Source organism: Neopsephotus bourkii, unplaced genomic scaffold, assembly GCF_033783945.1.
Source record: "Neopsephotus bourkii isolate Nb327-2 ecotype Australia unplaced genomic scaffold, CSIRO-AGI_Nbou_v1 NB_95, whole genome shotgun sequence".
Lineage (NCBI taxonomy): Eukaryota > Metazoa > Chordata > Aves > Psittaciformes > Psittacidae > Neopsephotus > Neopsephotus bourkii.
The window spans coordinates 1,660,187-1,681,205 of record NW_026900612.1 but is presented as its reverse complement, the minus strand read 5'-3'; the positions used below and the strand labels follow the sequence as shown (position 1 = coordinate 1,681,205).

General features: G+C 44.1%; 1 protein-coding gene across 4 annotated transcripts in view; it reads left to right on the top strand.

Moving 5' to 3' along the window:
* Window positions 1–21,019, top strand: part of ARMH4 (armadillo like helical domain containing 4) — a 65,919-nt gene that overhangs the window by 23,526 nt on the left and 21,374 nt on the right. For 3 of the 4 annotated variants that reach the window (XM_061356233.1, XM_061356217.1, XM_061356225.1), the window contains exon 5: window positions 2,878–3,123. The exons of the other annotated variant lie outside the window; for it this stretch is intronic. In XM_061356233.1, the coding sequence (XP_061212217.1) occupies window positions 2,878–3,123 (246 nt within the window). The remainder of the gene's footprint in view (window positions 1–2,877; window positions 3,124–21,019) is intronic. 4 annotated transcript variants of the gene reach the window in all.

The following is a 21,019-nucleotide window of genomic DNA, read 5'->3' as shown; positions in this document are numbered from 1 at the left end:
TGAATGTTTTCTGAATCTGATGGTCTTTGCACTTTTAGTCCTTGCTGCTTTCAACATTTTCTGTTTCTTTCTTAGCTGCAGCTGAGGCTTCTGAAAGGCCCAAAAATGCCCATTTAGGAGGGAAACAGTGATTTTTGTAAAAGGCTCTCATGAAGCACAAATCTCCAGCTTGAGGTTCATCTGTGTGACGCTTGCTTCCATTTTCCATCTAGTGAGACTACCAGTTATTATGTACAGCCAGTCCATGGCTGCTGGGCTTCTGTTGTGCCTGTGTTTCTGAAATTCAACATTTGTGAAGTTCATGATTTTGTTTTAGAAGTGTAGCTTCCTCCTTGTGACCACCAAGTGGTGCTCTGCGCTGCATCTTGCAGCAAGGCAAGCTGTTGGCATTTTGGGATGGGGGTTTAAAAAAAGTTGATTTCAGAAGTAGGAATGAGCCTAGAGATGAGGAGGAAACAGGAGCCTTTTGCCCTCACAGTGGTTGTGCTTCAAGGACTACATCTTGATGCTGTGGCTGCATGATGATTGATGTAGCTAGGTGATGATCAGATGTGATAAGTAGTCTTGGCACTTTCAATTTGGGTGTTCAGCTTGGCTGCCTCCTAGGCTTTAGAGCTACAGAGATGGCTATCTGCTGCTTCAAAGCTAAATCCTGGCAGGTGTCCTTTGATTCGGTTTATTAAAAATCCAAGAAGCTTCTAAAAATCTTGTTCTAAACTAGTTTTTCAGAGATAAAAATCAAATCCCTGTTTTCTCTTGGCTGTTTTTTCACTCGGTTCATCTAGGGAAAACCTCTGTTTCATGTTCCTCTTGTCTGGTGTGCTAGCTGTTTAATGATTTTGCTAGTAAGGTTGGGAAATGTTTACAGCTGTATTGCTCTCAGCAGAGGCAAAAGACCTAAATTAGTTTTTTTGTTTCTTTGTAGGTTTCCTGCAAGAACTCTTCAGGTGTCATTCTCAGGTTTACAGAAGCTGTGTATTTTGTATGAAAACGTGCAGTTTGATAGAGAAAATTCTTATGTTAATTTGAAATGAAGGGCACATTATAAGACAGAAACTGCCAATAAAATATAATGGGAATTTAAGGGGCTAACAACATCCCTATAAGACCCATTAGATTATCTGTGTGGTATAATTGTTTGCAGGAGTGATTATTCCTTTGCAGGTACTGAAAGGTATGCTATAGCAGGATGATGCAGCTAAATTCAAATAGAATTCATTTGTATGAAATGCATTGCTGGAATGGAAAGGTGGCAAGCAAGATTGTCTTGTCTGATAAGCTGGAAAAGTCTTGCAGTGTTTCAGAGGAAATCCTTGAATTAGAAAGGAAAGGGATGCCATGTTAACAGCACAGTGAATGCCATGGTTTTATGACTTGCACTGATTTCTCTAGGTATTCCAGTCTGTGAATTAGAGGCCAAAGGAAGGAGGCCAGCTTCTCCTATCTAATGCAGGTTGTATAGCCACCAACTAAATAGCTTCTCCACAGTTCACCAGTTTGTTTCTTGGGTGTTTTGTGGAATAGCTGTGCCAGAGTTCTGTTGCATCCCACAGCGGAAAGGGATTACATACTTTCAGCATGTATGATACGTGCAGCCCCTCAGGTATCCTACTCAGCCGCTTCGTCTTATTGCAGTGTCTGTAACCTATATGAGGTATGAATCCAACATAACAGGATATCTAGAAAACAGATGTTGATTTGGCTGGATTGTTAGTTTTTAACATGGTCTAAATGAGCTGCTCAGATGCAAGGTGGTGGGCTCTCCCAGTGTGAGTATACATCAGGAGGGAGTTTTATACAGGGCTGAGTAGAGCTTCATGTAAATTAGATAAAATGCATAAATATTATGGGTTTTTTTTCAGCTTTGAAGAACTAACAGTGAGAAATTTGAAGCATGTGCTTATTCCAGATACTATCTTTTCATGGTAGGTAGCTCCATTAGTAGATATTAAATAGCTCGAATGCAAATTCTGGATCAGGAAGTCTTTGATAATTAAAAGCTGGGAACAGAGACTGTTGGAAGACTGGCTCTGTGTATGTGCCCTGCTCTAGTCTTTCTTCAGCATCTGTGGCTAGTTGTGGTCAGAACTAGGGCACGGACAGAAAGGGCCTTTGGTTCTGATCCAGTGTGGTCATTCTTGTGTTGCAATTTTAGATTCTAGCAATGGGATATGTCTTTTAATTATTTCTCTCTGTGTGTTAGCTGTATGGTCAGCTTTGGAACAGAGTGGTATCTGCTGTAGTGGAGAATCCACAGGGATTTCCTTGTGTCACATTTATCTGCTCTCACATGAAGTGTAGGCTGTGCTGTCTTCAATACTGAATTGAGTCCTCCTTGGTCAGGCCTTTTGTCTCGTGATAATCTGTTGTGATGGGAGTGCTGGTATAAACCTGCTGAGGATCACTACCATCCCCACTGTTTCCCAGCACCTAAGAGCCCATCTGTCAGCACGTATCAAAGTGAGAGACTTTTTCTGGAGGAGGGACCATACCAGTCTAATTGGGCTGGAAAGCAGCACCCTTGCAGAATTGTGAAAGGCTTAATGAAAGTTAAAAATAGAACCAGCTTATTGCTGCCTCCAAGATTGGAAATCCGGGAAACAGTTCTTTCTTTAGATGTAAGTAGTTGAGCGGAAAGCACTATAGTTACATATACTCAGGTATTTGTACACATGCACATGCTTTTTTATATTCTGCTATTAGGAAGCAAAATAACATTATGTCCCACTAATGCATTTGACAGTCTTTTCTGTTAGAAAACAGGCACAAGTTGATTCATTTGTTCTGCCTTTGGAAGTGGTGCTCACCTATAGAGATGTATGAACTTTCTGTCTTGTTGGATGTTTCCTGATGTTGCTTTTGTGTCTGCCTGGCCAGAGGGTGAGGAAGAGGATGAAGAGGAGGAAGAAGAAGAAGAGGAGGAAGAGGAAGATGAGGAGGACAAAGACATAGATTTGATGGATGAAAGCATGGAGGGTGACACGGAGCTGCCAGGTTTCATGCTTCCAGGAGAGACCTCCCAGGAGCCCATAGCTGGCCTGGAAAACCCTGTGGCCCAGCTGGCTGGGGTGTCCTACCAGGTTCCTGATGCCATCGAGTGGGAGCAGGAGAACCAGGGTCTGGGTAAGACAAAATGCCCCTTTTTCCTTTACCCTTTGCATGAGGCAGTCCCTAGTGCCAGAAAGTCTCATGGGTTGGCTCTCAAGCTAAACACAGAGCGGGTTCATTTCTGAGGAAAGCCCATCTACTGGTCGCAACTGATCAAACTGGGATGGGTCCCAGGTAGTATGATCTGAGTTTTCATTTTGGGGAGAGTTATTCTTAATACTCCAGATCTGCCCCTTTGTTCCCAGAGCTTAGTGTTGTCTTGCTTCATGGGTGAGAAATAAAGAGCTTCTCAGATGAGGGTCTAGAGGAAATTTCAGTTCCCTTTGCCTGAGATGGGTTAGTGCAAGGACACATCCTCTGAGGGTAAACCAATAGGGGAGTTGCTGATCAGTCTGTTTGCTATTTCAGCAACATCTTTGTAAGTGCTGTTTTTCTGGCATTTTTAAGGACTGTACAGTCCAGCCACGGGACCCTATGCTGGCAGTGTTAAGTAAGACAAACCTTCAAAGCCTCTATAAAGCTTTATACAGTTTATCCCCACTGTATATAAAGGCACTATGTTTAATGACTGGACTAATTTATTCCACTTATAAAGACCTTATCAGCGTTTATATGTGTGATGTCCATCTTATGCAAGTCAAAGGTGGTGTGGGACAAGGTAGAGGTTAGAAGGGAACTTGCCCAGCTTGGCTAAGGTCACTGAGATCATTTCCCAGCATACTCAATTTCCAAGCCAAGTCCCATCAAAAGCACTTGAATTGGTGGGAGCTGAACCTCATCTATACTGAAGTTCTTTGTGTCTCACTATTACAGCTCTACCTGTTTTGAGAATTTCATTAAATAAAACCCCAAAACACTTTTATAGGCGGTGTTATAAGAACTGTCACTTCCCCTGGATGTTTAATTCTGGTAGTTCTCCCCCTGTAATGCTGTTTCTTTGCTTTAGTGTTGTTAGCTTCCTCTGAATTGAATCAAATAGCGTATTTCAAGAGCTCCATGGGAAGGTTGCTTCTTGAGGGCAGGCTGAGTTTGCATCAGGTCTGATATCTTGCTGTCCCACTAACTCTTGCTTGAAAATCATCATATTGAATGGTTGCCATGTCTGATCTGTTTAATGAGTCCTGTTATCCCATGAGGCTTGACAGGAGCTGTGTGAGGGGAATAATTCTAATGTTGGCTTTGGCAAGCTGGATTAAAGAGGTATGTGAGAGCACTCAGAGGAAAAGTATGTAAGAAACACAGTTATAATGGGTGTTGCATCAGCAGCTTTGTGTTCTTACTTTAGTAATTTCCTTGGTAGAGGATCCTTGTGGTGTCTTGAGAGAAAAGATGAGAAGAGTGGCATATTTTCTGCACTCAGGAATGCAGTGGTCTGGCTTGGTGAGCTCTGTACGATCGCTAGCAATAGCGAGAAGTTAGCATCTAAGGCTCTTTGCCTGGTTCAGGGTCGAAGTACTGGGATGAATGGCTTGACAGAGCTTCACCTCTGAATCAGTCAGTCCTGGCTAAGGATGCCACTGCTTTGTGATGTGTTTAAGAGAGGCAGTGTTTTGCAGACTCCAGGGTATGTCCCCGCACACCAGACATCACTTTGCGCACCATGGAGGAAGATGGCACTGGTATCTCTCTTCAGGAATCTTTGTGCATTTAATATCCTAGGTAGGGTGGCTGATGTAATGCCATCAGCTTGAGTCCCTGGAGGGCTCTTGACAGTAGTTCTGTTCTGGAAGAGGGGGCAGGGCATGGCTGGTTTGCCTGAAAGGATGTCTGGAGACTGATGAAGGTGCTGTTTGTTTATGACATTGGCTGTTGCCATGACCTCTGGGGCTATGTAGGAGGTTGTTCCTCAGGCACAGTTCTGTTCATAGCTGATGCAGGTCTGAACTTGAGTTATAGCTGTGTTTCCAGTCTTACTACCTTTGCTGCTGTAGGAAGAGGCTTGGGGTAGGATATGCCTATCAGGTATGTTGGTAAATGAGGCGGGTGAGAAAGCAGAGACCAGAGGCTGAAGCTGTCCCTTGTGTGCAGTAAACCTCTCTGACTGGAGAGGCTGTAATAATTGTGCACAAAAAATAAGCAGGTCTGGGCTGGGAAACAGTGAGGAGCTTTAAGACTTCTTGTGTAACAGCACCTGTATGAAAGTCCTTGCTCTAGTGCAGAGCCATGCTGGAGGGTGCACTTTGCGATGGCTGTTCTAAACACCTGCTTCTGGACGTATGGGTCTGGTTCAGTTTCTGATGTTTGATATTGCATCATCCTGCAACTTTCATCCTCTACTACCTTCTCTCTTTCTTAAATCTTGGAAAGGCTTCTTTCAGAAAATTTCAGACATGGGATAAATTGATTTTATGGCAAAAAGGATTTTTTTCTCCCTAACTTATGTTTTATTTAACCTTATGTAAATTGGAGGAGTCCCCTGTAAAGCCTGTCAAGTTGGCTCAGCTGCAGAGCGCTGAAGCCGTGCATGTGATTGACTGGGCAGACACAAATTTCTGCATTGCCTGGAAGTGCATAGCTGGGTTATGTGTTACTGAATTTAAATGGTTTGGATTGCCTTTTATTTTTAACCTGTTGCAGTCTGTAGAGGCAGCTGTGAGGGAGAGGATGAGGCTGTGGCTGAGCTGAGTTCATCTTTGGCAGTTTGATGGGATTTCTGTGCAATGATGTAATAGGTGACAAAAGAAGGGACATGGTGGGATTAGTCTCTCTGCTTGTGACTCACCCCTCTTATTCCACAAGGTAAAAACTTATGCAAAGAGCTGTATATTCTTTTTATGTCTAGACAACCTTAATGACCCTTTGGTACTGTTTCCTTCCCCATCTACAGTGCTCCTAGGAGGAAGAGAGATTATTTATGTTTGGGAGGCACGAAGAAAACCAAGGGCTTGCATGAGCTCACACTGAAAATCTGAAGCCAAACAAGGAGCATATCCTAGGTTGAGGGGAGCCAAAAGGCGTTGTATGGTGGGAGTGCATATGGAATGGGAGATGCTGTCACATCTCCATGTAGTGCTGGACTCCTTTTCTCTGAGATGCTGCGGCAGTAGTTGTACCCCTTCCACTTTTCCCAGTTTGTGCCAGGTGGGAGTTTCTGTCCTGGTACATTGGCCCTGCGTGCATTGGCACATGCTGGGCTACTGTTGTGTCCATATCTGTGTCCAGACCTGATCCTGGTTACGTGTTTATGATACATATTAGGGAGAAAAGGAATGGTAGAAAAAGTGTATAACTCATGTCAGCAGGAAGTAGATTGTTAAGAACAGAAGAAACCCCCTGAATGTGACAGTAGGTCAGAAGACATGCCCATCTGCTTGAGCACCTGGAGAGACCAGACTTGCTGTGAAGGGCTTGATCTACTGGACACATGCACAGATTATTTGTCTTTCAAATCCTTCTTCTTTAAGTGATTTTTATTCCTTTGACATCTATTTTTTTTTAAGTGCTTTTCTTCTAAAGCTAAAATCAACTTGACTGTAAGGCAGCTTCATAACCACTGGATGTCCCCAGACACAACCCCTGGAGGGGGGAGCTGCAGTTCTGAATGCAGCTGGGTCAGGGGCATGTGTCTGTGCAATTTGAGGAAGAGCTCTGTGCTTCCCTTACTTTGCCAAATAGTACTGAGGAATTTCTCATCTTGTGCACATGAGGTACGGTTTAGAAGGGGAAGTTGTTCTGCTTGACCTAGTATACAGCATAGGAAAGGAAGACCAGAAGACAGATAATGATACCCAACATAGTACAAGATGAGGGTACGCCATCTAGAGCAGCAAACTTTTACAGTTGGCATTTTCCATTTTTAAAATACTTCACACATATGTCTTGCTCCTGGGGATATATTTCTCCTCTACCCTTCAGAATTTTGACATTTTATGCTAAAATCTATGGTACAGAAGAGCCTAGAAATATCGGAATAGCTATCCTCAGGTCAATTGTTATTGAGTTTGCTTGGTCTGATGGCTTGACACACTGCAAATCCCTAGAAAACAAGTAACTTGATCCACAAACAGCTTGACAGAGCAAGAGACAGGTTTGGGTTTTTGTAGTGGTCAGTGATGAAATGCTGGAGAAACAGAATCGTAGTCCTGTCCTACTCTTACCTTTCTTCATCCAGCACAAGACTGCTGTGTCCTAACAGTGTGTCTGTTCTGCTGTGAATTGGGGTGAGGAGCTTCAAGCCACAGAGCATGAACCACCAATGCATGGGATCACATCCTTCCTCTTGGAAGCACAGTAAGTATTCTTGTCCTCTAAGCAGAAGTCAAGACCAAAGGAAGGAAACAGAGATGAGTAAAGCAGAAGATTAGAGGGTGTTTTAGTGATTTACAGCTCTGAAAGCAAGTAGCTATCAGAAATAGGTGAAATCAAGCTGTTATGGTAGAAAAAATTGTATATGCTTGCAATTTATCCAAAGGAAGGGAAAAACAGCAGGAGCCTTTCTATATGGAAACTTTCAGCAGGGAACTTGGGCTGATATTTTAGCCTGATGGTTTTGGTGGAGTATGTTGAGAAACAGCAGCACTATAACATCCTCAGATCATGCTCACTCATCATGGCTTGACTTCGCGAACGAAGATTTGGGAAGGGCTTTTACCCACGCTTACTACAAGCGTGCTGATGACTAAGAAGGCCAATGTGGGATAGGCAAATCCGGCTACAAAAAGCACAGCAGAAGGTCTCCTTGGGTGGAACAGGTGGGGCGCGATTCTTCCTGCGTTGTCTTTTCTCCTCGAGACTAGTTTGTCGTGAACTCTCAAAGGAGTCAGCAGCATTATGTATGGTGTGCTTCCATGTCTCCCGATTGGAGGCCAAGGTGGACCACTGATGGTAGTCAATATGGCCAAGGCTAAGGTATTGTTTCAGGGAGTCCTTATATCTCTTCTTCGGGGCACCTCTCTTGCGGCTACCAGTGGCAAGTTCACCATAAAACACGATCTTGGGGAGGCGGTGATCCTTCATTCTAGAGACGTGCCCTGCCCAGCGCAGCTGCAATTTCAGCAATGTGGCCTCGATGCTGGTGACCCCTGCCTGTTCAAGGACAGTGACATTAGACACATAGTCAGTCCAATGGATGTTTAGAATTGTACGGAGGCAGCGCTGATGAAAACGTTCCAGGAGTCGCAGGTGATGACGGTAGATGACCCATGATTCAGACCCATATAAAAGAGTAGACAATACAATGGCTCTGTAGACACTGATCTTTGTACTTTTCTTCAGGTGTTTATTACACCAGACTCTTTTATGGAGTTTTCCAAAGGCTCTATATGCCTTTGCTATTCTGTTGTCTATCTCTTTGTCGATCGTGGCATCCGAGGAAATGATGCTTCCCAGATAGCTGAACTGCTGAACTGTCTTAAGGTCTGACTCACCGATGGTAATATGGGGATGGCGATAATCTTCTTGCGGTGCAGGTTGGTAGAGGACTACTGTCTTTTTCAAGCTGATTCCAGCCCAAAAACCTCAGCCGCCTCCGCAAAGCAAGATGTTAAACGCTGCAGAGCTGCTTCTGTGTGGGCAAGAAGGGCGGCATCATCAGCAAAGAGCAATTCACGGCCAAGATGGTTTAGGGTCTTAGTGTGGGCCTTCAGTTGCCTGAGATTGAATAGGCTACCATCGGTACGATATCGAATATAAATGCCGTCTTGTTCGTCGAGGTCTGCTGTAGCCCTTTGGAGCATCATGCTGAAGAAGATTGTGAATAAGGTCGGTGCGAGAACGCAACCTTGTTTCACACCATTGGTTATTGGGAAAGGCTCAGAGAGTGCATTGCCATACCTGACTTGGCCTTGCTGATCCTCATGTAACAGAATAATCATTTTGAGGAACTTGGGGGGACAACCTAATCGTTCTAAGATCAGCCATAAGCCTTTCCTGCTCACAGTGTCAAAAGCTTTGGTGAGGTCAACGAAACTTACGTATAAGCCCTTATTCTGTTCTTTACACTTTTCTTGCAATTGTCTGAGAACAAATACCATGTCTGTGGTACTTCTATTAGCCCTGAAACCACACTGACTTTCAGGTAGAAGTTCTTCTGCGATAGCAGGTACTAGTCTGTTCAATAGTATTCTTGCAAGAATTTTACCAGCAATGGAGAGCAGAGTTATACCACAGTAGTTTGAGCAGTCTGACTTGACACCTTTTTTCTTATACAGAGTGACGATGATTGCGTCACGGAAGTCTGACGGTATTTTGCCTTGTTCCCAACAGCACACAACTAGCTCATGAAATTTAGCGTGAAGTGCTTGGCCTCCATGCTTCCATATTTCAGGTGGGACTCCGTCAACCCCAGCTGCCTTGCCAGTTTTCACCTGCTGTATGGCCTTAAGAGTCTCTCCCATGGTAGGGGCTAAATCCAATTCGTTTTTCACCGGATGTTGTGGAATGTGCTGGATTCCTTCGCCTTGGACTACACGATTAGCACTAAAGAGGGTTTGAAAATGTTCACGATTCAGGATGGAGATTTTATCTGTAAGAAGCGTTTGGCCATCTGCACCAAGTAAGGGGCTTTGAACCTGAAATGTGGGTCCATACACTGCCTTCAGAGCCTCATAGAATCCTCTGTGGTCGCCCAAATCTGCACATAGTTGAGTCTTTTCTGCTAGGTTGACCCACCACTTGTTCTGGATGTCTCTAAGTTTCTGTTGGAGTTTGCTACATGCAAGACAAAAGGCTGCTTTTCTTACATGACAGAGTGGCTGAGCGAGGTGTGCTTGATGAGCAGATCTCTTTTTTGTCAGCAATTCCTGGACCTCCTGGTTGCTATTGTCAAACCAGTCTTTGTTTTTCTTTGAAGAGAACCCAATGGAATCTACGGAGGACTGCAGGATGCTATTTTTGATATGTTGCCAAAGCGCTTCAGGAGAAGAATCTATAAGTTGGTCTTCAAGCCTAGTTTGAAGGTTAGCCTGAAAGCTGTCCCTCACTGCAGCTATTTGAAGATTATCAGCATTGAGCCTCCTCCTCGGAATGCCACCCCTCTTAGGTTTGGGCTTGAAGTGGAAATTAAGTTTGCAACGCACAAGGCGGTGGTCTGTTTGGCATTCTGCACTAGGCATCACTCTGGTCTGGCAGACATCACGAATATTTCTCTGGCGCACTAAAACATAATCAATAAGGTGCCAATGTTTAGATCGAGGATGCATCCAGGTTGTCTTCCAGCTGTCTTTCTACTGGAAGTTAGTGTTGGTGATGGTAAGCTGTTGCTCTGCACAGAACTCTAGTAAGAGATGACCATTATCATTGCAGCTGCCAACACCGTGCTTGCCTAGTACTCCTTTCCAGGCTTCAAAGTTTTTTCCTACTCGGGCGTTGAAGTCACCAAGGATTATGATCTTATCTTCTATAGGAACTTTCTGAGTGAGGTGACGCAGGTCGGAGTAGAATTTTTCTTTTTCTGCAGGGTCAGCTTGCAGAGTTGGAGCATATATGCTGAAAAGAACAACGTGTTGCTTATTGTGCAGTGGAAGACGTAAGGAGATAATACGGTCGGAATGACCTATCGGCAAATTTTCAAGTTTAGAGATGATGGAGTTTTTAATCATGAAGCCGACTCCAGAAAGATGACTTTCAGTTTTGGGTTTGCCTGACCAGTAGAGTGTATAGCCAGCACCATGTTCTTTGAGGCTACCTTCCTCATGAAGGCGAACTTCACTGAGAGCAGCGATATCGATGTTAAGTCGTGACAATTCATGGGCAATTAGCGCAGAACGGCGCTCAGGACGCCCACTGTTCACTGTATCGAGCATGGTTCTGATGTTCCAACATGCGAGTGTCAATCTGGACACACCTTTGGAGGCAGGTGTATGCCTTTGTCTCTTTGTCTTTAATTGACCACAATAGAAGATGCCCGTTGGCCGCGGCTAGCCAACCAGGTGGAGGGGGAGATGAGCTTTGGTTAGGCCACCTTTTCTAGGCCTCTCTCCATATGGAGCAAGCAGTGCTGTCCTTGAAAAAGGCTGCTTGGTCATTCAGGATGCTGGCGAACAAGATTGTCATCTCCTGGGTCAGACTTGAGCGACCAATGTCCTGAACCGCCTGCATGCAGGGTTGGGTCTGCGACTTCCAGTGCACCTTATCACCTGCCGTTTCGTCCCTCGCCTGTCGCTACAGGGCTTTACAAGTGTGGGTAAACCCTTCGGGCCTGCGCAGTGGATTTATTTTAGGTGAGGCACAGCGTGCGCAGAACTGGCCTCACCCTTTACACCTGAGGTTTATCTGCCAGGGCCTAGCGAGCTTGGACGGTGACAGCAAAGTCCTCAGGTTGTAGGTTTAATTAGAGTATCCTTCTCTTAGATGGATGGTCTTACAGGGCTACACGAGCTCCATCTGCCCGGGTTTGAAGTTGGAGTTGTCCTTCTCCTAGGATGGTTGCCCGAAGGCTAGTGAGCCCATCCTGCCCATGGACACACTTTGTCTGACCCTTCATTTGAGAGCTGACTGGCATGGGAGACCCTACCGGAAGCATAAGCCACCACCAGCATAACTCCCAACTTCACAAGGGCACGCAAGCTCTTTCCCCACGACAAGGGGGTGTCCGTGAAAGAGAACATCCTCAGATGCATTACTTTGAAATAGTAGCTTTTCCATGAGGTTTATGCATCCAGTTAAACCTGTGTAAAAGGAAGACTGGCTAAGCCCATTTGTTAAGAGCCCTAAGTGCTGCCTCCAGGAGTTGCTCAGGTTTGGGTCTGTCTTTCTTCTCTGTCTGCAAAGAAGATGGGATCCCATCAGACAAGGTGTTAAACTGGAGTTACTGACTATTGCTGGGGAGAAAGACGAGTCCAATCACAGCATTTCTGCCTCTTTTTCTTCAGTTTGGAGCGATGTGGTGTGAAGCCACAGAGTAATCCACTGTCAGTTTGTGGAAGGAGAGAGGGGACATTGGTTGCTATGGTTGGTATTGGTCAGTATGAGAGGCCACAGCTGAGGTATGGCTGACGGGGGGATATTTCCAATGAATGGTGGGAGGCACAGAGGGCTGCTCTCACTCCTGCATGCTCTAGTCCTCACTACCCTGCCTTGCAAAAGTCTCCTGAAATACCTGCAGGGCGGGAGCAGCAGCTTCTGTGGTGGAAATTGCTTTGGTACTTTGTCTGTCCCCATGTTTGTCAGCCCTACTGTAATACAAATTGTAGTGATTTTGCTCTCTTTTTAATCTGCAATAATCCTACTTTTCCTCGTGTCTGCAATTTCAGTGTACACATGTATCACATCTCAGTGTGCTTTGCCTCTTCTGTCCTTCAGATTATATATGTCAGAAAACTTGGCTCCATTTAGACAGAGGAGATGGTTTTCAGCCCTCTCTCCCTTTGGATTTTAGTAATCACTTAGTTTGATTGAAGAACACAGGCAGGGCAATAGCTTTCCCTAGGTGAGAATTATTAATTTTTCTTTTATGTGCCAGTCTGGGTGTCTTTTGCCATATAAAAAGACTTGTCTTTATGTTGGAGAAATCACATTTATTTTCTAATAGTGATCTATACTGTGGTGCAAAAGATTGGTTTTGTTTTAATGGCATTTCAGCCCTCAAAAAAAAAAAAAAAAAAGAGAAACTGGAGTAAGCGCACTCTGAAGCCGGCTGATGTTCATTTTCTTATCGACCAACACCTCCAAGTCCTTCTTTGCAGGGCTGCTCTGAATCTCTTCTCTGCCCAGCCTGTAGCTGTGCATGGGATTGCTCTGATCAAGTAGTATTAATATATAGTATTAGATTAAAATATAGTATTAGATCAAATGAATAGCCTCAATGAAGCAATGCTTTCTGGATATATGTGATCTGTAAGCAGAACATGTTCCTGTGAGTGCTATTTATGTTGGCTAGATTTTATTAAGTCAAATAATATGCTTTTGATTTAGAAGATGTTTTGAAGTTTAGCACGAAAGGATATAGTCCTCCAATAGACATCTGCTGCCTTTAAATATGTACAAGTGTCTAATATCTGGGCTGGAGGTGGGTTTGTTTGCCAGACAGAATGCAGGTCCATACTTCTGTACTCTTCACTGTCTTTATTGTAGCCAGCAAATGCGTTCCTGATTGCAGCCTTCCTGGAACACCTGGGTGGTCTTGTGCCTTCGGCTTATGTCAAGTTACAGTGCATTAGCTGAAGCACAGTAGCTGGTTGTGCATGTGGGCTTCGTCTGCAGTGACCTTAAGGTGATGTGCAGTTTCCTGGCCACAGCAACACAAGCTAAGCTAGGTCAGAGTACTGTAAGTTTCCCATAGGTTGGGAATGTAGCTGTGGCTCATCTGTTTGGCTCAGGTATTTTGCACTGACCTCTTAAGTCACAGTTTGCAGTGACTCTATGGTGAGTGAACCCTGTTCAGCCAGATGTTGTATGCTCCAGTACAGTTGCTGTATGGAGCAGGAGAAGCAGTTTGTTAATTTAACAGATTGTTAATTTAACTTCTACTAGACAGAGGCAAGCCAGGGGCATTTTTTGCTAAGGTGCATGTCTTAATAGAGCAGATCAAGTCAGAATCTCAACTAGCAAACCCAAGCATTCTTCTGGTGACTGGTCTGGTGGAGGCTCTGGTCCCACAGTGTCGGAGCTGCTGTGAGGTCTGTGAAGACCCTTCTCTGGGATTGTGTACCATTTTGCTTCGTGCTTAGCAGGACTGAATCACTGCCCCCCCATGTTTGGTTTTAAACTGCCCCAGGTGGGCTCTGACACTGTCAAAGAGACAGCACAGGGCTTGGGATATAGTTGCATGGCTCCTTCCCCGGGTGCTGCAGGGGATCCTGTCCCTGGGAATGTCTTCTGGAGCTGTCACTGCAGCTGGTGGGAGCTCCTGGGACAGTGCATGAACAGGGACTGCCACTGGTGCTGCAACACCATCCCTCCAAAACAGAGCTGGCATATCTGAATCAGAGACATCTGCTGTAGGGAAAGCACACTTAATGGTACTAATTGACAGCAGCAATGATTAGTTATTACAGTTTGATTAGTCACTACTGTTTGGGCTTTGAAGTTAAGTATGAGGGCTTAAAAAACAGTGGGACTCTTAATATATGCTGAATTGCTTCAAGTTCCTGCCAGCAGTGACACTGGATATATTACGTAGTGTGGGTGGGCAGAGGAGTCCTCTTGTCCTCATCTACCTGTGATGAACCAGGAGAGGTCCTGAGGGTGGTGGAGTCCCTCTTCATGGGTTGACGACTCAGTTGCTTCCTTCCTCTCCTCTGCTCTGCACTGCTTCAAACCAATCCTTTACTAATAGGGCTACCAGGTGAGGAATACTGGATCCATCCTTCCCTGTCTGAGGCCCTGGGTAGTGATGGAGAAGTTTTCTTCATAGTCACTCTGAGCTCGGGATGGCTGGATGTTAACGCTTACAGTAAGTATCCCTGCTGAGTCATGGAAGAAAACAGGACTTATGCCTGGGTGAATAGGAAAGCATAGATTATGTTTCTGAAAGAGATCCTGGATAAAATCTTGGGTACAGTGAAGTTCTAGGGGGAAATTTAGGCTGAGAATTATTTTTATTGTTAATTCTAGAATGTTTGGCTGGTGAACTGGGGACTCTTGGAAAAGAGCCAAACTTAAAGCAAATCTTCTGCTCCAGTTTCTTATGAGAGCAAGGGAAGGATGATACAGTAGGAACACTGGCCTGGTGGGATGCAGGAGAACAAAGGAACAGAGAGAAAAATAGCCATAATTTTGAACCTAAACACTTGGTGCCATTCTGCCCTTCCGCCCGTCTCAAAGAAGATACAGCAGAGCTGGAAAATGTATGTGGAAGAAGAAGGATAACCAAAGAGTAACCAAAAGGATAAAATAGCAAGAATAACCAGAGGATAAATGTGATTCTGTGCAAGGAATGACTATACAGACCTGACCAAGGCTGGTAAAATCACAAGGGGTATTGAGCAGCAGAGAGTGATTGTCCCCTGATACCTGACCTGGAGAGCATCACATGAAACAGACAGGATGAGGCAGGTTCATAACAAATTATATGAGACTTTTCTCAGTACATCACTAACCATGGGAGAGTGCCTAACCACAGGTTGGTGAAGATGCTCGCAGTTTGTGTGTTTGATTTTCCATTCGAGTAAGCGATTTCATAGAGGAAAAGTCCATCTGTATCTATCAAATGCAGAAATCCTGTGTCTGGCTCTGCAGGTCTCTGAGCCAGAAAGCACCAGGTGCCAGGAAGGTGTGTAAGGGGTGTGCTGCTGTATGAACCTCACATTCATAAGCTTTTCTTAGACGAATGCTGTTGGCCTCTGTCAGCCTTATTAAGCATCCAGACCTTGGGTCTGACCTAGACTTGATGTAAGCTGAGCCTGGTCTTCTCATCTGTTTAATTACTGTTGGTGCTGCTTTTTTGTGTTCTGCTCCTGAGTCCTGGTGTTCATAGACTGGGCAGTATCAGTGCTTCTGTCGTGGTTTGTTTGTTTAGGTTCTTTGGGCACATACTTCATCTCTTTACATACTTGTAGAGCATTTATTGCATGAGTGTGTCATCTCAGATGGCCTTTCAGCTTTCACAATAATAGAAATAATTAGCCAGAAATTCCACCTCTTTATCCCTGTTTTACATTTTGTTCATGAACAAGATGTTGACAATTACTGAGACAAAAGCATGTATAGAAGCCTGCCAAAGAGGAAAGCTGTGACCCCTGGATCATCCGTGAATTGCTGCAGGCTGGAGAGTGAGGCAGGGAAGTATCAACTGTGTGTTTGCCCTGCATTTAGGCTTTTCTGTGAGCATCCACCTTCAGAGATGGGATGCAGGGCTAAGCTGAACCAGTACAGCTATTCTTACATTCTCTCCCTTTGGCACGAGCTTCCTCCCACAGCCCTTAACCATATGCCAGGGACAGAAACCCCAGAAACTGTCTGGTTTGCATACCAGCAGTGAGATGTGACTCAGAAAGTAAAGGTACCTTCCAAGGTGCTTATCTGCTCAGTGTTGTCCAGACTTATCAGGCTCCCCATAAAACATTTTTGTGCTGAAATCAAGAGTTGTGGCCTTGTTGGTAATTTAACTCAGGGACTAAACACATGCAGCTGAGTACAGACATCAGTGTAAGTCTGTGCCATCCTCTTCCCCTGCTGAGGACTTTGCATATATTCTTTTGTAACTTGTTTGCCCAGCAGTTGTTGTCGCTGTTGGACTGAATTAATTTCCCACTTGCAACAGGCAGGATCTTAGAGCTTCAATGCAGAAAAGCTGCTGCAATAGCATAGAAAGTAATGGCTTTTTCAGCAAGGCACCAGATAGGTTTGCTTTGCTCTGGTTTGCAGGGTCTTCGCTGTTCACAGATACCAGAATGGAAATTGTCTTGTATGCCGTGAATTACCCGTGGATTCCTAAAGCTGGTTATGGGTCCAACAGCTCATATGGAAAATGAGACTTAAGCTCATATATCCCTTTGAGTTGAAGTAAATGTGGACAAACAGCATTTTTCAGTCAAGGGACAGATTTATAAATCATGGTTTGAGTTGACAGTTCTTTGATCAAACTCCTAACTAGGCTTGATCAGTAATTCTCTAAATCTGTCAAACAATTCACAACATTATAAGATAAGGCCAGCAATTTATCTTTTGTGTTTATGGCTAAATTTCAGATGTGCTCTGCAGTTTCATTCTTTTCTGTACCTACACAGAATTGCAGATTTAGGTAGCCTGTAGAGGTTTTGTTTCTGCTTTGGAAAAGGCATCCTTTTCCCTGAGAATTTTCTTTGCAGAATATTTGCAGTTATAAACTAAAAAATTGCAGCTTATTCAGGCATAGCGCTCTCCTGACTGATGGACTGCGATGCTTTTGAAACAGCCAAAAGAAACTTCTGATTCTCAACCTTTTCTTGGCTTTGTGTGTTTCTGAAATATGCTGTTGGATAACAATTCCCTCCTCAGAGAAGGCTATTAACATTGCCTTTGATATTAGAGCTTGCTCACTGACTTGTCTGTGGGATTTTGCAAGATACTTTGGAAGGTAAGTGACCAGCCTCCTGCTTGAAGTGTGATGAGATGCCTGTGTCTTTCTCCAGGTTGATTACTTCTAGCATGAAATGTGGAGATTTGTCTGTACATTGGGAGATATAAAATCCTGACAAAGGTCTCTAAATATTTTATAGTGCTTTCTCCTGCTGCTTCTTGTCTTTTTTTGGCCTTTGTTGCATCATCTCACCTTGTGGGTGATGCCATGTCCTACAAACCTTCCAGACTGGAGGTGAGAGTCGTCCATGGTGAGTTTGGACAAAGATCTCCCATCTTCCCATTTTCTTGGGGTGCAAACGAGTCTCTGTGGGACGGAGTATGTCGCCTGATGCATCCCATCATCTGACAAGGACCTGGAGGTCCCAGGAGGAGTGGCTGCTGCATAACTTGGCATGGGCCAGCTCCCTCTGACCTGTGACTTTGTTGCATGTCCCACCTGGTGGGCCTGAAGCAGATGGTCAGTATGAGGTGAATGGGCCTGGTGTGTGGAGCCATGTAAGAGGAGAGAGCCTGCAGCATTGATCTGCAGGCATGTATAAGGATTGAGTCATGTTGGAAACGTGGTCATCAAGAAGGAATCAGGTTACATGTGGTTGGGGCTTGTCAGTGCCTTCTTTATGACTGTCTGCAGAATTTGTCTTCCTAGAGGACCTGATACAACATTTGTCAATGTCAACAGGAACCTTTCTGGCCTATTTTGTGCACTTTGGAAGCCGTGCAGTACAGAGTGGCCATCAGCATTTAGATAATAAGTATTTGCTGCTACTTTGAAAGTGGATTAAGGTCTGAAGCTTTATCCAGATAATTCTGTGAAGGCTCTCGCACACAAAATCATTTCTTCATTATTTGAACAGATGATGGCAGCAAGATCAGTTGTTAATTCAGAGATATTAATATTCTAAAATGTCTTCTTAAAGCCACATCATATCACTGTCCTAATCAGAAAGTGGTCTCTGTCCAGTTCCAATCAGGGTAATGCCCTTTTAGTGTAAGTGAATTGTTACAGATTATCTTGATCTGCTCGGAGAAACACCAGATCCACTCGTTTTTGAGCAGAAGGACTGGGATGGAGAATGCCACACACTGGGTGCAGGTGCTTGGTGGCAGCAGCAAACCCCACAGAGACTGAAGTCACGTAAACATTAATCTAGCAGGAACAGTGGTGTATATTAAATAAATTGGAAATGCAGGTAACAGATGATCTGAGGATAAATTAATCCTGTCACCTGTGGGGCTGTGCAGAGCTGCCTGGGGGGGCAGTGATGATTTTATAAGGTTCAGTGGGTGGTAGCAAACTTCACCAAGATTTTGGGATATTAACTTCTCTGCAAGTCCTCACCCATGACTGTTACTAAGTGCTGCAGAGAAATAAGAGGTTTTACTTCTCTGCAGCCACTGAAACAGCCACTCCACAGCAATTAGTATATGAGGACCCAGGTTGAAGATGCAAGCCTAGAGGGATGTGGAGGTGGGACTGGTGCTTGGTTTGGAGTTTGTTCTGTCAAACCAGGGCACCTCTTCAGGATGTGTATGGAATCTGAGGAGGAATCAGGAGTTGCTGGGTCTAAGTGATGGTCAGGTACTGTACCAGTTTGCTACGCAGTGCTGAGTCCTACCAGTATGGTTTTACACCTTTAGACTAATGAAACCAGGCTCGTTTGTCAGGGGTTCAATTTGGTCTCATGCTGTTTTGAAAAGCAGAACAAAAAATCTCTAGGTCCTACTATGATGCATACCTTGAAGCTGCCAATCTAGCTGTAAATGAAATTGCTCCTCTCTTTCAAATCATTTCCCTTCAGTTTTTTTTAGTGTTGGTGTTTATGATCAGCCATTTCCCTCTATGTCAGCTAAAAATGGGAGCTTCTCTACCTTTTGTCTACCAAATATATTTGTGGCTCCTTCATTTGGACAGCCCAGCATCAGACTGTTACATCCTGCCTCCTAGGAGAATTTTTGTCTGTCAAACTTGCTTTCTCCTAGGCCAGTAAAGACTCAGTACCATTTTAGCTTGATTGCCATCAGGTGTCTGAGTCATTGTTACTGAGGACTACCCAGTGGCTTTGAATGCTCACTGCCTCATGGCACAACTTTCAGTAAAAAGCTTTGCTATTAACTGAATAGGAAGTGTCATTGAGATATTTTTTGTTATTACAGTAAAATAGGATGTTGGGTGAGGCTGGCAGAAGAGCTTGTTGCTGGTCTGAACCTCTTTGTGATGAAATGCAAATTCCTTTTCTCAGCTGGAACAGAATTATATTCGTACTGAAGACATTTGAAGATTTTGCCCCTACTTTCTTCTCTGGCTTTGGGTCTTCCTGACTCCATTTGGCTGTAAATACATCCCATTGGTGCTTTCAGGTTTGGATTTCTATTCAGTAGAAGATATCACTGCTTGCTTATATTAAAGAACTGTTGTGAGTGCAATTAATAAAGCTGCAAAACTGAAAAGTAAGTGGAAGAGCTAAATATCATTACATAATGAGACCTCATTCAGAGTAAATGATGTGAAAAAAATGATTTCTTGCAAAGAATAACAAATTGCCATGGCTTTTTAGCCTAATTGTAGATGCTTGATTCTAATTTGGCATTTGTCATTTCCATGTTAATGAGAGGTTTAGATATAATTACGGCGTTTATGGCAAACAACACATTATCATTTTCCAATGCTTGTGAATGCTTCCTTCTTTAGAAATAGAAAAGCTGCATAATTATCCTCATTGTGCCCCTCCAGGGAGGACTCTACAAGTAATAGTGTCCAGCTCCCCCTGCAGAACAGGTCTTGTGCAAGATGCTCCTCAAAGGTGGTTGATCTCATCAACCTTCTTCTGCTTTTGGGGAGCTGATACTCAAGAGGCATAAAGTAACTTCCTGAGAGCACTTGGCAGTGCTTCTGTTTTTGGATAGCTTCTTCTCTTCATCACTCTTACAATGCAAAAGATGGTGAGAGCCACCATTCTAGTTGGTGCTTAGTTTCCCGGTTTCCAAGGTTGTCCAACTTATCACGATCAGGGAGATGATCCTCATGCCCCATTCACTGGCATATTATAGAGATTTTGCTTGATCAAGGCTGGCTTTGACTGCCGCTGGTGGTGATGTGAGGGTTTTATGGGTTTCTAAGAGGATGTCATCTAAGGTTTGGAAAGTCCTGATATGATAAACCTGTAACTGCTGTTCTGAAAAAAAAAAAAAAAAGTGATATTTATGATTTCCCTTGCCCACTGTGATTGTAGATTTCTATTGCACTGATAGATGTGATAGGTCCTGCTCCTGCATTTTAGCTATGGGGCAGTTCAACCTGGGCTTCTCTCTGTGGGGTGGCAAAAAGCAATTTTGAGAAGCTTTAATGCATAGTAGGAGGGAATGGTCCTAGTGCATTGACTTGAGATGCTGGTGAACATGTCACTTCTCTGTGATGGGCAGCCATACCATACCATCCTCTTCCACTGGCAAGCTTCATCTCAGAGCTACTTTGAGTTTTGTCCAACATTGTGAGAGGAGCAACAAGCTGTGATAATGAGAAGCCCTTGGCTTTCCAGTCTTAACTGTCTGTGGCCCCTTTGTCCCTGGAGCATGATTATTTAGCTTAACTACTTCCTCTTTGTAGCTCTTCTTCTTGTCCTGGTTTTACTAGGATTGACTAGGATTTCAGTAGGATTTGCTTATAGGATACAATGCTGCTCCCTTTCTGCCTTTGCTGTAGCTGAATGAGCCAAGCTGTCTTTTGCTTTTCATGTTAAGATAGTTTCTGCTTTTGCATCTTAGCTCTGAGATGGTCTGAGCCTGTCTGTAACAAAAATCTCCTGTATGTGGCCTTTTATTACTAGGGAAGGTGAGTGAAACTCAGAGAAAGTTATTGGGACACCAGCAATGGGGAGATCCTTTACAAGTATCTTATACCATGTCTGGGGAGTAGTGTGGACTAGAGATACATACTAAGCTTTGGGGACGGACAGGTGGCCCAGTGCCAAAT